At 35.3% G+C, this 15,288-nt stretch overlaps 1 protein-coding gene across 1 annotated transcript; it reads right to left on the bottom strand.

Annotated features, from left to right (window-relative positions):
* Positions 1-13,124: 13,124 nt before the first annotated feature.
* On the bottom strand, positions 13,125-14,787 carry LOC104715133 (expansin-A23-like). The gene is made up of 2 exons (XM_019230278.2): positions 14,296-14,787; positions 13,125-13,869 (listed from the first exon to the last, which is right to left on the bottom strand). The coding sequence occupies exons 1-2, from the start codon at positions 14,447-14,449 to the stop codon at positions 13,250-13,252; spliced, it is 774 nt and encodes a 257-aa protein (XP_019085823.1). The 5' UTR covers positions 14,450-14,787; the 3' UTR covers positions 13,125-13,249.
* Positions 14,788-15,288: the final 501 nt, after the last annotated feature.

Here is a 15,288-nt window from a genome sequence, read left to right as displayed (position 1 = left end):
TGATTGGAGAACAAGATATTATCGTATTTATTAGAAGATTTGGGTTTATCCTTACTTAGAAAAGTAGGTCATAGGAGTGTTCCTATATATTGAGTTTGATGGTAAACATGTTGTTTGGCCGTCAAGAGAGTTTGCTTAGAGACTTTTAGAAAAGACAAGTCTTGAGAGCTTTGATACTTTGAGAGTTATTGAGAATTGGTCAGTGACAAGTCTTGATTGAATGTGTGTAAAGCTGATTAAACACATCTTGTAAGGTGGTTTAAGTGATTCTTAATATTAGAACAAGTTTTGTTCATAGTTGGCTGTACTCTGTTTTTACAATTGGTATCAGAGCAGTCAACCGACGAGAGCTTGATACTCAAAACAGGTTGAGATTCTGAGACAAAGATGGAGTCAGCTAATGAAATGGTGATTCATCAGAAGCCGGTCATGCTTGATGATAGAGGCTACGGTCGTTGGAAGGTCCGTATGATTCAGTTGATCCGCAATCTAGGTGAAGATGCTTAGACGGCAGTTGAAGAAGGTTGGGAGCCTCCATATGAGAAAACGGAAACAGGTGGCAAGATCACTAAACCTAAGGCACGCTGGACAGTGGAGGAAAAGAATTTGTCTAAATACAATGCCAGGGCTCTTAATGCTATCTTTGGAGCTGTAGATGATGATGAGTTCAAACTTCTTCAAGGGTGTGAGTCAGCTAAAGAAGCTTGGGATATCCTGCAGAAGTCACATGAAGGAAATTCAACTGTTATAAGAACAAGATTGGATCAGCTTGCTTCCCAATTTGAAGTTCTAAGGATGGATCCAGATGAAACAATATCTCAGTTCAGTGCTAAGATGAGCTCTATCGCCAATGATGCACAGAATCTTGGCAAGACATATAAGAAGTCAAAGCTGGTTAAGAAATTGATTAGATGTCTGCCATCTAAATATGCAGCACATAAAGCTGTTATGAGAGTCTCTGGAAACACAGATACTTTGAAGTTTGAAGATCTTATTGGTATGCTGAAGTCGGAAGAGATGGAAGTTGCTGAAGAACAAAGAATTCACGGGAAAGGGTTAGCTTTCAAGGTAGATAACACAAGTGACCAGCTGAAAGAGATTAAAGAAAACATGTCCTTGATGGCAAGGAATTTCGGGAAAGCATTGAAGCGAGTTGAAAAAGGTCAAGGTAGAGAGTCTTCTCGCTGGAACAGGAACGAAGGAGAAAGATCAGGCAATCGCTTTAACAGAACCGAGAAGGAGAAGGCTGACCATAGAAAAGAAGTGCAATGTCATGAGTGCAGTGGGTACGGACACTACAAACCTGAATGCCCGTTGACAAAAAGAAAAGAGATGAAATGCTTTGAGTGTAAAGGCTTTGGACATCTAAAGACTGAATGCCCAAATCTACAAAAAGCAAAGAATAAGTCATTTATCAGTTACAGTGACTCAGACTCTGAAAGTGATGAAGAAGAAGGGATGCTAAATCTGTTTGCCTTTAGTGTTAAGAGTGATGATGCACCTGCCGAAAGCTCAGATGATGATGAGGAAGAGTTGATCACTAAAGAGAGCTATTGTGTACTGTATGACAATTGGGTTCAGCTGTGTAATGAAAAAGTGCTGCTTATCAAGGAAAATTGAAATTGGAAGCCAAAGTTAGTATGTTGGAAGAAAGTACGGCTGAAGTCTCAAAATGCAAGGAACTACGTCATGCTGAAAAGGAATTGTTTGAGAAAAAGCTTAGAAACCTTCAAGAACAGTATGGCTTGGAGAAGGAAAGATCAACAAATCTTGAAAGAGAACTGAATGAGAATCATAAAAAAATCAGGATGTTGAACAATGGTGGACAAAAACTGGATGAGATTCTTTCAATGGGAATTGTAGGATCCCAACATCGAGGTCTGGGTTATGACAAGAGGCAGGATGCGGATCTTCTATCACGTGATAAGGCAGTAAGCTTTGTGAAAAGCAAAGTTACTCATGAAGCAGAGTCAACCATTCTGGGCAAAGTTGAACTACAGAGGAAGGTTGCAGTACCAACACGAAACAGACAACTTCAAAACAGATTCGATAATTCTCAGAAAGTCTGGTCAGATTCTAAAAGAGAAAGAAGGAAGTACACCTGCTTTCACTGTGGTAATGCAGGTCATGTCCGCAGGTTTTGCTACAAATTTAAGAGCAAGATCAAGGAGCTTTGGATGGCTAGAAAATGCTTCGTCGATCCATTTCACTTCTGCCAATTTTGGGTAGCTAAGAGAGATCTATACAGTAAGGATTCCGAGAACAATGAGCTGAAATATGATCAAGCAGTCCAAGAATCTGAAGAAATAAATCTCTGCTGTAATTTCTCTAGAATAATCAGTGTGGAAGAAGTTCTTAAAGCACAAGTAGCTTTTACTTCTGCAAGCAGTGAGGGTGGTAACCCTTGGTACTTTGATAGTGGGTGTTCACGTCACATGACAGGGAATCCAAATTTCCTATCAGCATATGAAGAAATTCCAGGTGGAAAGGTAACATTCGGTGATGGAGGAAAAGGGTCTATTAGAGGTAAAGGACAACTTGAGAATGATAATCAGCCATCATTAATCAATGTATACTATGTAGAAGGATTAAAAGCAAACCTGATTAGCATCAGTCAATTATGTGATGAAGGTCTGAGAGTAATTTTTACTAAGGTTGATTGTCAAGCAGTAGATGAGAACAACAACACCGTCTTGTTTGGTGTTAGGTCAGGGAATAACTGCTACATGTGGAAACCTTCATCAACATGCTTAGCTGCAAATGTTTCTGAGGTTGAACTTTGGCACAAGCGATTGGGACACATGAATGTGCAAAGTCTTGTTAAAATAGTGAATGGAGGTTTGGTTCGAGGGGTACCTAAACTTGGTGATAAACTCGATTCTGTGTGTGAAGCATGCAATAAAGGGAAACAAATCAAGGTAAATCACAGAAAAGTTCCAGATATCGTTTCAAAAAGGGTCCTTGAGTTGATTCATATGGATCTCATGGGTCCTGTCCAGATTGAGAGCATAAACGGAAAGAAGTATAATTTTGTCCTGGTCGATGACTTCTCAAGGTATACTTGGGTGAGGTTCTTAAGAGAGAAATCAGAAGCAGTAGAGAGTTTCAAGATCCTTGCACTACAACTTCAGACTGAAAAAGGAAGTATCATTCAGATCAGGAGCGATCATGGAGGTGAATTTCAGAATGAGGAGTTTGAGAAATTCTGCCATAGACAAGGTATTCGCCATCAGTATGCAGCTCCAAGAACACCACAACAAAATGGGGTTGTAGAACGGGAAAACAGAACTTTACAAGAAATGGCTCGAGCCATGCTTCACGGCAACAATGTTCCACAAAAGTTCTGGGCAGAGGCTGTAAGCACAGCTTGCTATGTTATCAATAGAGTATATGTCAAACCAGGGACTAAGACCACACCCTATGAAATTTGGAAAGGCAAATCTCCTAATTTGTCATATTTTCATATTTTTGGATGTGTGTGCTACATACTGAATGATAAGGATCATCTGGGCAAGTTTGATTCTAGAAGTGATGAAGGGTTGTTCCTGGGTTATGCCACTAACAGTACTGCCTACAGAGTTTATAACAAAAGAACTAGAATGGTAGTTGACTCAGTGAATGTCGTATTTGATGACAGAAGTCGCCCTGTGTTGATTCGTCTTGAAGATGATGAACAAGAGACACAACAGTTGCCAGCTGAAGAACCACATATTCTGAAGAAAACAGATGAGATTACGTTGTGTGTAAAAGACAATAAGGATCAGTCACCAAAAGACCTGGATGTACCAAATCAACTGCAAGTTCACAAAAATCACTCTGCTGCAGATATAATTGGGAATATGGATGAGCGAACTACTCGACATGTCAAGTTGAACTTTCAGGAAATGCTGCAACAATCGTGTTTTGTAGCACAGGTCGAACTGCTTCAACATTCTTGCTTCGTGTCCCAACTAGAACCAAAGAATATTCAAGCTGCTCTTAATGATGAATTCTGGTATGGTGCTTGTCATGAAGAGTTAGAGCAGTTCACAAGACTTGATGTGTGGGATCTTGTTCCAAAACCTGCTCATGTGAATGTTGTTGGCACAAAATGGATTTTTAAAAATAAAATTGACAATGAGGGAAACATTGTTCGTAATAAAGCCAGATTAGTCGCTCAAGGATACTCGCAGGTTGAGGGTATTGATTTTGACGAGACTTTTGCACCAGTGGTGCGTTTGGAGTCCATCCGTCTTTTACTCGGTATAGCATGCTTACTCAACATTCGACTCTATCAAATGGATGTCAAGAGTGCGTTCTTAAATGGGTTGTTGCAAGAAGAGGTTTACGTGTCTCAACCAAAAGGATTTGAGGACCCACGCCATCCTGATCATGTGTATAAACTGAAAAAGGTACTCTATGGCCTTAAGCAAGCTCCTCGTGCTTGGTATGAGAGATTGACACAGTTTCTGTTACAAGAAGGCTTTGTACGAGGAAGTGTTGATAAAACACTTTTTATTCACCAAAATTCGTCTGGCATTCTGATTGTTCAAATCTATGTGGATGATATAGTCTTTGGAAGCACAAGAAAGGAACTGGTTGATATGTTTGTCAGAACCATGACAAAGGAGTTTGAAATGAGTATGTGCGGTGAGCTAAGTTACTTCCTTGGTTTACAGATCACACAGACAGATGATGGCATCTTTATCTCTCAAAGTACTTTTGCCAAACAGCTGGTGAAAAGGTTTGAAATGCAAACAAGCAAGCCCAAGACTACTCCTATGAGCACGTCGTGTATTCTCACCAGAGACGAAGATGGTCTAAAAGTGGATGAGAGACTCTATCGAGGGATGATAGGAAGTCTGTTGTATCTTACGGCGAGTCGACCTAATTTGTGTTATAGTGTAGGTGTTTGTGCTCGTTACCAATCCAGCCCCCGTGTGTCACACCTGACTGCTGTTAAACAAATTATTAAGTTCGTCAAAGGTACCCTGGATCATGGTTTGTATTACACAAAACAAACTAACTCGAGTCTTGTGGGATTTTGTGATGCAGATTGGGCAGGTTCAACAGATGATCGCAGAAGCACTACTGGTGGTTGTTTCTTCTTGGGAAACAATCTCATTGTGTGGCATAGCAAGAAGCAAAATTCTGTCTCTATGTCAACAGCTGAATCTGAGTAAATCGCTATGGGAAGTTGTTGCACTCAACTTCTTTGGATGAAACAAATGCTCGCTGATTACGGTATCACCACTAAAACCCTTTTGATTCATTGTGACAACACCAGTGCTATTAATTTGCTAAGAATCCAGTCCAACACACTCGCACAAAGCACATTGACATTAGACACCATTTCATACGAGAATTAGTTGAAAGAAAGCTTGTGGAATTACTTCATGTTGACTCTGAGAAACAGCTAGCTGATATATTCACTAAACCTCTTGATGTTGCTACTTTTACAACCTTAAAAAATTCTCTTAGTATTGGTGAATGCTGACCATCGTGCTCTTCAAGGGATCGTTGTTCCAAGGAATTCAGTATCACTTTTACCCACACTTTATGTTGTTTGTTAAAGTTGTTCTTGCAGATGGATTTGGTTGTGACCCTCTCTTCCTGTCTTCATTGGTGACTCATGGACCTCTCACGTCTCTTGTGCTAGTCAGAAATATTCAAAAAAAAAAAAAGAAAAAAAAACTAATGTCGTTGATTGATCAATGATCCTCATGTGTCTTGATAACGATGAACGGGTGAGCTCATCTACCTCATTTGTTATCTTACTTCCTGTGCACAGATTAACCGATGATCCTCTTGTGTCTTGATCATGATGAACGGGTGAGCTTGTCTGGTCCACATTGTGGTAGTTACCAAACTCAAAAAAAAAAAAAAAAAAAACAAAACAAAACAGAAGACAGAAAATATGAGAAGTGATATCCATTGGTGAGTTTAAAAGTCCTACAATTGATAAGGGAGGAGTGGTGTCCTCCTTTCCCTCTTGTGTGAGACACTTTCAGTTGAGTCTTAAGGGTAAGTGTGTGCTAAACAATTGGGGCAATGTGATCTTGATGAGTTCTTGGTGGTAAGCTGGTTCATTAATTGTTGTTCTTAATCGGGTTTTATTTGGCTGTCTCTCTAAGTTTTGAAGTGTTCTTTCCTTGATGGCTTTCTTTCACAAATTTTCGTTTGGTGTTGGTGTCAATTTTAAGATATGATTGTTCATGGACTGTGTGTTGGATTTGTGAGTTTAAGGCCAATGGGCCATCATAATGCTAATGGGCTGTGTTGTTGAGATGTTTAGGGTTCTTTATTTTTGCTCTTACTCCCGCCGAAAGCAATGATACAAATAGGGTCTTCTACAAACCCTATTTGTATCATTGCTCTCTCCGCCATCATTCGCTCCACTCCGTTTCCGCTTTGATTCAGTCATAGCTTCTTCATCGTCAACTCGTCGCATTCTTCCATCTCGTGCCGCTGCTCCTCGCCGTTCCTTCTCTCGCCAAAGCAGTTCCAGATCGCCATTGGTTCTCCGTGATGACTCCCCTGATCCGTCTCTGATTCTCCACCTCCGTTTGCTCCATCGTTGTCTAATCCCATGGATCTTGGTGAACCCGACGATGCCACTCAACCACCTACGTTTAATTTCTCTGCTGAGGCTGATTCCGTAGGTGATGCTGGTCTCTCCTTTCAAGCTCGTTGTGCTTCCAATTCGGCTGCTTGTCGCTGCTCGAGACCGCCGAATTCCATCTTTGACCAAGCCGCTGCATCGTGCTCATAATCTTTGTTTCTTGTCTCTTGAAGCTGTTACTCGTTTCGGCTATCTTAAGGGAAGAAAATTTATTTGTCAGAAAATTCTTCCCCTTGGTGTCTCGACCTTGTATGGAGCTCAGCAGTTGATTGAGGTTGCTGATCTGCTTAGCACGGTACGCAATGTGAAGCCGTTTAATAAGCAGGTAGTGTACGAATTCTATGCGAATCTGGCAGATTTGGAGATTCGTTCTTCTGGTCTCATGCAAGTGTATGTCAGAGGTAAGATGTTTGAGTTCTCTCCCTCGATTATCAACCGCATGTTTGATATTGACATTGCTGCTGTGGATCCCAAGCTGCCTTTGATCTTTACTTACGCCACTAAGAATGAGGTTTCTGAGTTGCTATCTGGCGGTCATGTTAAGCGCTGGAAGTATCTGACTACTGCTCGTTTTACCCAGTCCATGATAATGCTGCATAAGATCAGTTGCTTCAACTGGTATCCCACGACCAATCTAAACACTCTGCAGTTTGATCGATCTCAACTCCTGTATATGATTGCAAACCGGCGACCTTTCAATTTTGGGCAGTTTGTTTATGATCATGTACGCTCTATTGCTGCACAATCTGGTCCTAGCAACACTCGTCTGGCCTATCCGAATCTGATCTATCAGATTCTCTGTTTCCAGCGTGAGGTTCCGGTGTATGCTACTGATAAGTTCTCTGGGGATCCGGCTCACTTTGCTTTTGATGCTAAGAGTTGTTCACAACTCGACACTCCACTCGTTATTACGCCTCGCATGGAGCTTGCGGATGATCTGTCTGATGTTATTGAGCTTCTTCTGAAGATGAAGGCTCGTCTTGCAGATACGTGTTCTCTACCCTCCTTGCTCTGATTACTCTTCATTGCTTGCTTTTATATAAATGTGCACTCAAGCAGGGGGAGACTATGATGATCCCGAATCTGATGTTGCTGAGGAAGATGGTGTTGCATCCGATGGCGATAGTGACACTTCAGATGGTGATGGATCTGATGGTGATGTTGATCGTGATGCGAGTGTGGGGGAGAGTTAGTGATAGCTGAGAGTGATGTGAACGTTATGTCAACGTTGTTCCTTTTTTGTTCAGCTGATCTGTCTTTGCTGATGTTGTTTCTGATTTGCTGATTTGTCCTTGATGTTCTTCTTTGTCTTTTGGATTTCATGTTAAAACTCTATCCTAATGATATCAATTATGGTTTTGAATCCCGTATTTGAATGATCGACTTGGTTAATCAGAGGGCTAACCTGCTAACTGCTATTGGTTCAGTGGTGTTTCGTTTGCTAACAATTGCCAGGTGATCATACAGTGCTTGAGGTGTCACATTCAGATAAAAAGGGGGAGAATGAAAGCATGAAGATTTCTTATGCTACAAGATGGTGAAGTAGGACTCGGGAAGATGGTTTCGCGTCTTGAAGGAATTATGGATATTGGATGACATGGCATTATGGTTGAAGATTACTTGATTGGAGAACAAGATATTATCGTAATTATTAGAAGATTTGTGTTTATCCTTACTTAGGAAAGTAGGTCATAGGAGTGTTCCTATATATTGAGTTTGACGGTAAACATGTTGTTTGGCCGTCAAGAGAGTTTGCTTAGAGACTTTTAGAAAAGACAAGTCTTGAGAGCTTTGATACTTTGAGAGTTATTGAGAATTGGTGCGTGACAAGTCTTGATTGACTATGTGTAAAACTGATTAAACACATCTTGTAAGGTGGTTTAAGTGATTCTTAATATTAGAACATGTTCAGAGTTGGCTGTACTCTGTTTTTACATGTTATACGTAATTTGAAATGACATCTTACTGTCGTTGTGTCGTAGGCTTATTTGGCAAATATATTACATGCAGTATCAGAAGAATGAGTTGGCCTTTTCTTTTCTTGATGGGGAACTGTAAAAAAGACACACGGCAGTAAAAAATTTGGTAAAAAGTACCTATTTAGTTATTATAACTCAATAATGTTTAATCTGATATAGAATAGAAAAGTCTTATTATCTATGTCAAAACCATGTACGTGAGCTTTTTTAGACAAAGTTATAACTAATAAGTAGACAAAAATTCTTAAACAGCACTTTTGATTACAATTTACTAATTTAAGGACTGTCCAAATGTAAACTTTAGGACCAAAGCATGAATTTTATGATGTCCTTCCGATTTGTTATTTATTATTTAAAAATATGGATTTTCCTTAAAGAAGATGGTTTCGAAAATCCATGCTTGTGCAGTGGTGCTGTAGTGTACATGTAGACTACTGCGTAGTACGGATTACTTTGGAGGGACATGTGGGGGAAGTGGCAATAGATGTATCTATCAATAATTTGGACAAAGAAATTGAATTAGAAAAAGAGCGAAGTGCGTGAGTGCACATTTCTTAACTCGACTGTTACGACCACATGACAAGTTTTTTCGTGGAACATTTCTATTCCATATTTTTATAGTTTTTGGTTCGATTTTGATTTGTGTTTTTGTTAATTTTTTTTACGTCATTAAAAGTATGGTAAATTGAAAACTGAAAAATAACTACTATAATTTTTTTCATTTTTTTTGGGAGAAAAATTAAATTGATCCAAATTAAGAGTTTAATTACTAAACTAACTCATAAAATATGAGGGTTAAATGAGTTATTTTTTTTACCTAAAATACCCTTTTTGCTTTATTAGGAAAAAAAATAAAGTCAAATTTATCCTCCCAGAACTTTTTTTTTAAGAAAATCTAAATATTTTCAAAAGTCTGCTGGACTAGTTGTGACAGATTTATTTGTATACGACAGATTTATTTTTGCACAACCGATTTATTTTTGTATGACAGATTTTTTATGACAGACTTATTTTGGACGACAGATTTTTTTAACACAGTTATGACAGATTTATAATTGATGACAGATTTATTTTTCACGACAGACTTATTTATAAAGACATCACATATTTTCACAATATAGACAGTTTTGTAAAATGTCTGGCAGATTTATTTTCCTCAGTTATTTCAGATTTATTTTCTTAATTAAAAATCTGTCGTAACATGACAGATTTTTTTACAAAAAATAATTACTAGGTTAACCTCTAGTGATAATAGATTTGTTTTAAGTTACGACAGATTTTTTAATTTAACTAAAAATTTGTCGTTTAATAACAGATTTATAACATTTTTAAAAAATTGCTAAAATGACCTATGTGAATACTATATGTTATGGCAGGTTTTTTACGCTATGACAGTTTTTTTATTTACTTCCAAAAATCTTGTGTTTGATAACAGATTTATTAGATGTAAAATGTAAATATAGTGACAACAGATTTGTTTTAAGTTATATTTTTCAGTCATATTTTTATTAATTATATTTAATATAAATCATATTTTCAAACTCTTATATTTAAAGCATATTTTATACATTTTAATTTCCTAAATCATATTTAAAAAATTGACCTCATATTTTAAAATCATATTTTTATATATTATATTATATTTTCATAAATCTTATTTTAATACTTTTTATATACATTACTTTTTTAGTTATAATTTCATATATTATATTTTCAATAAAACTTATTTAAACTATATATGTTAAACTTCATATTTTTAAATCATATCTTTTAAATATTTTTATAAACAATTTTTTGAATATTATTTTTATACATTATATTTTAAATCATACTTTATTTTTAAAAATTATATTAAAAATAAAAATTCTATTTTTAATCATTTTATATTTCTCATTAATCATATTTTAAATCAAAATATTAAATGCTATATTGTATTTTCGTTTTAAAAAAATAAATAAATAACAAATTTTCTGGGTTTTTAGTCTATTTTTAATCACTTTATATTTTTCATTAATCCTATTTTTAAATCCAAATATTAAATGCTATATTGGTTTTTTTTTTTTTAATTTAAAAATTAAAAAGAAAATTTTCTGGGTTTTTAGTCTTTTTACCTCAAAATTGTGTCATTCTAGTTATTGGATAGGTTGGAGTGTTAATCTAGCAATTAATTGCTAAATTTGTGTCAAACTGGTATATTTTCACTTTTTTTTGTTAAAAGACACCATGTCAACTTTATGTTGGCCAAAGGTAAATATTGCTAATCCCTCAACCAACACAATAATTTTTTTTTTTTTTGTCAAAACCAACACAATAAAGTTACTAGATAGTCTCTTTTTAAGTTTCAACACATCAAGCGTATCAATAATTAAAATTTTTGCATAAGCTTTAAATACATAGTTTGTGACGACCGAGCTTTGAATCACAAAATAAATCCTAATCACTATCAAAATTGACGAATGCGTTTTGGTGAAGAGCGGTGGAAGGTTATATTGGTAAAAGTTGGAGGAAGAGTTGGGATATATAATGGAAGGGAATAGCTGGACAAAGAGGTGCATCGAAGGATGTGTGGTGTCCGTAGATTAGGTTGTGCATGTGAAACTGTTATGGGTCACCTAAAACCTCACTGGACAACCATGGGCATGGAAACTTGTAATAAATAAACGGAGAATTAAACCGGAAACCGGTTAAGTAAAAAGGATAAGAGAGTTGGGAGATAAGATGGGCATGTGAGTGCACATGGGAGAAGTTGAAGGGTAAGGAGACAGAGAAGCAAGCATATGAAAAATGTACAGAGCATGTTCTCCACATTCCCTGCATACATTTGTTTCTTTCTTCTCTCCATGCATGCACACATTTAATTCCTCTTTTTCATTTTTTGAGTAATTAAAGGAAGATTTTCAAAAATAGTACCAAAATAAGTTTTTTCCAAATTTAAATCAATATCACTAAAATTCTAAAAATAGCACCAATTAGTCTTTCAAAATTAATTCATAAATTCAAAATATTAAACCCTACCCTTCAAAACTATACCCTAAATGTGAAATTGAAAACCCAAACATAAAAAAGAATATCCTAAAAATTAATTTTAAATACTTTAATATGTTAAATAATGTTATTTTTTGAAATTTATGGAAGGTATGCTATAGTTGTGCATAAAACTTGTTTTGATGCTATTTATGCTATAGTTGTCCATGAAACTTGTTTTGATGTTATTTAGGGTATTTCTCTTAATTAAATCATCGATCACAAAAAATGGTGGTTTCTTTTCTGATAAATTTTGATTTGCTGCACATGGGTTTATATCTAAATTTCAGGTTAACAGGCATGTGTGACATGCATTTATATTTAGCTGTTGCTAGCACGTGATTGATTATGGGTTTGTACGTATTCTATATAAATTTACATATCATGATATATTGATTATAGGTTTGTACGTATTCTATATAAATTTACATATCATGATATATCATGATGATGTACTAAGTAAAATCTTAGCATTTTAAAATATTAGTTTGAATAATCTGTACATATCTATAAGTAAAGGAGAAGAAAGAGTGAAAGACTAATAATTGGATGATGCTATAAGCTCACAACGTTTTTATGCATATTTATAACTACGAAAACATTTATCTAAGCTTAGATTTGATCTAGTGATTAATTTATCTATCTTTTGTTAAGATTTCCTAGAGACTAAAATTTCGATAATACAGTAACACTCGCATCTATAAAGTTAAGTAATCCTATATGGAAGATTTAGTGATCCACTACTAGTCTACCTCAACGTACTCAATAAAATATATGTACCGACTAATTAACGAATAGCTTCAATTTACTAAGACAGAAGTTATTAAACTATCTTGGTGTGTATACATGATAGACTTTTTTCCTATTGGTTTTCCTATTTTATTTCTTTTAAGTCATAGTGTCTTATAAGATGAGAGAAGGAGAACAAAAGTTTTTGGTTTCCCTTTGATTTTGCTTGTTTAAGTGTGCATGTGAAAGACAATATGATGGAAAGGTCCAAATCTCATGTTTTCTTTCTTTTTTTTTCGTACAAAGGAAATATATAGATGTTGACGAAACATCTTTTCATTCATTTTGTGTTTTTGTTCTTTCCTCATCATTTATATTACAAAGCAAAGGGTTATCTAACTTGAGCTGGTTGAAAGTTGAACCACTTTCTAGAGTATATAGGACGAGGTAACAATAAACTAGGTAGATGAAAAAAATATATATATGGTTCACCTAGAGTTTAAGCCGATTATTAGTGTATAAGTTTAGCCACTATCACTTTAGAAACATTGTTAGAGTGATATACAATATCGTTAGGCTTAGATTCTTCTGGATCATTAAGAATTGGGCCTAACACACTCGTAGCGTTAAGGCTCGAATTTCCTCTTTTCTTTCATAGAAACAAAGCTTATGGGCCTCTTATGGGCAATTACAAGTATACAGTTATCATCCTCACAAGAGAGTGCTTGGAAGCTGCCTTTGTGTTTATCCACAAATCAAATATATGTTTAAATTATCTATTTCCAACAAAATTAATAAGATTAAAATTTATTATGATTTATGAAGTTTTAAGCAATAGTTTCCAACTACAAAAAAAAAAAATATATATTCTAGAAATTAATGTTTTCAAAAATAAAACAAAAACAAAAAAAAAAATCTAAAAATTGAGTTTTCCTTCGTAAGTTTGACCGAACCCCCAATTCTCCGGTGCGACATTAAAGAACGCCAAGCTCCTACCATCACTGGTCCGAACCACAAACGAGAGCCTTTGTCCAACCAAGTTGGAACCAGTATTCCAAATTTGTCCCCAATTCCTACTCATTGCGATCCAATTACTCTTATGCCCTCTAATCTCAACGTTAGAGACATCTCCTGCACCACCAACGTTATACACCAAAACCATGATAAAATAAGGATTTCCCTTGATCTCAAACCTCACACCACCACTCTTATTACACATCACTCTCCTGAACTTCACCGGAACTATCCCTCCTCTGTACTCAGCGAACGAAAGGAACATTTTCATTGATAGGTCGAAGTGGCTGTTAGGTGGGTTGCACCAATGGTACTGAACCGGTTCGGCGTAATTTGGTGGGCAGAAATTTGTGGCTGTGATCTTGATCGTACCGGTGTTAGGTTTGCAATACTGTGAGTTTACACACATGAGCTCAAAACATGCACCACAAGTCTGTCCGTTGTTGAACAACGCCGTGCTTAGCGCCGCGGTCTCTAAGCCGTAACCTTCTTTGAATAGATCGCCATAACCACACGCTCCCTCTGGTCACACCAAAATTACATACGATTAATGTATTATTAAAAAATAGATAAATGAGCATATAAATTTAAATAGGCATAATTGCGGTTGTATATAATTTATGGTTTCAAAAAGAAAGGGCACATATATAATATATATATATATATATATATTGTTTAAATATGCATATATATATATATATATTCGATCGGAGACTTAACCATATAGTCGATTTTTAAAAAACAATTGTTGAATAATATTGTAACTAAACGATAAAAACAGAATGGTTTAGAACAGAAAAATTATGGTTAATTTATAGATCTAGAAACACTAAATCTGAACAAGCTTTTTTGTATAAAAAAAAAATTACTTGTAAGACACTATTAATCAAAAATCATTAGCACAAAGAAAAAAAAAAACAGAAAAAGGCATTATAATAAAATACTAACGCATGGTTTCCCCGCCGCTCATGTCGCCATAAAACGTAGCGTGTGCGTCGTACCACGAAGAGTCGATATTCGTAACACCGACATGAGCCAAGACAAGGTTGGCCGCCGACACAAGAATTGCCAGTAATACAACAAAACTCATTGATAGATTCATGTTTTTTTTTTTTTGCTCTCTCCGAGTTAATTACTTATTTTTATTGAAAAGAAGAGTGATTATTTATAGAAGAATATGGAACACTGCTGTGAATCTTTTTTTGGTAGTTTACCTTTTGAAAAAATTAATGGGATTATGCAAAATCAGCAGAAAAATATGTTTCTGTCTTAAAGCCTTGAGAATTGATTGCAGAATTTTAGTTCATTACTATAAATTTAGAATCAATTAAAGACTTGAATCTGTATATATCTTATTCCCTTAGTAAGAACGAGAGATTGAGATACGTTTCTCAAAATTGTCAATGTATAGATATGATCGGAATTCCCATTGAAATATTTTGGGAGAGATATAAATATTAGGATGTGATATATACTACAAAATTTACTATAACCTTTTGTTGTTATTAAATCAAGATTTTGTTAAACTATGTTTAAGTTTTGTTATTAGTTTGTGATTTGTAAAAAGTCATTTAAAATTTTAACAAATCTGGGTTATTGGATTCAGATTTTTCTAAAATCATTAAAAGTTTTGTGTTATTCAATTAAAATAAAAGAATCTAGAATTGTTAATGAATTCAATTATTATGTTATTGGTTTATGGTTGTAGACACTTTCTTTACAAAATAAAATCATGGAAAGTATTACAAAAATACAGAGATTGTTTGGATTAGTTTACAAGATTTTAGAAATCTAATCAACAAAACTCTCTAGCAATCTTTAACAATCTTTCACTTATTCATTTTTAATGATTTTGTTGAACTCTTTAAAAATCTTTATATATAAGAATCCAATACCACCCCCTAAATTTTTTATGTTTCTCACCAGGGCATAACATCTCAT

Source organism: Camelina sativa, chromosome 9 (genome assembly GCF_030686135.1).
Source record: "Camelina sativa cultivar CO46 ecotype springtype chromosome 9, ASM3068613v1".
NCBI lineage: Eukaryota > Viridiplantae > Streptophyta > Magnoliopsida > Brassicales > Brassicaceae > Camelina > Camelina sativa.
The sequence above is the reverse complement of the archived record's forward strand: the minus strand, read 5'-3'. Positions and strand labels throughout refer to the sequence as shown.

Bases quoted from the DNA above. Each gene is read 5' to 3' on its own strand.
- LOC104715133 (XM_019230278.2), bottom strand. From the start codon at position 14,449: ATGAATCTATCAATGAGTTTTGTTGTATTACTGGCAATTCTTGTGTCG. The intron at 13,870-14,295 runs GTTAGTATTTTA...TGGTGTGACCAG, and splicing joins GAGCGGCGGGGAAACCATGC to AGGGAGCGTGTGGTTATGGC.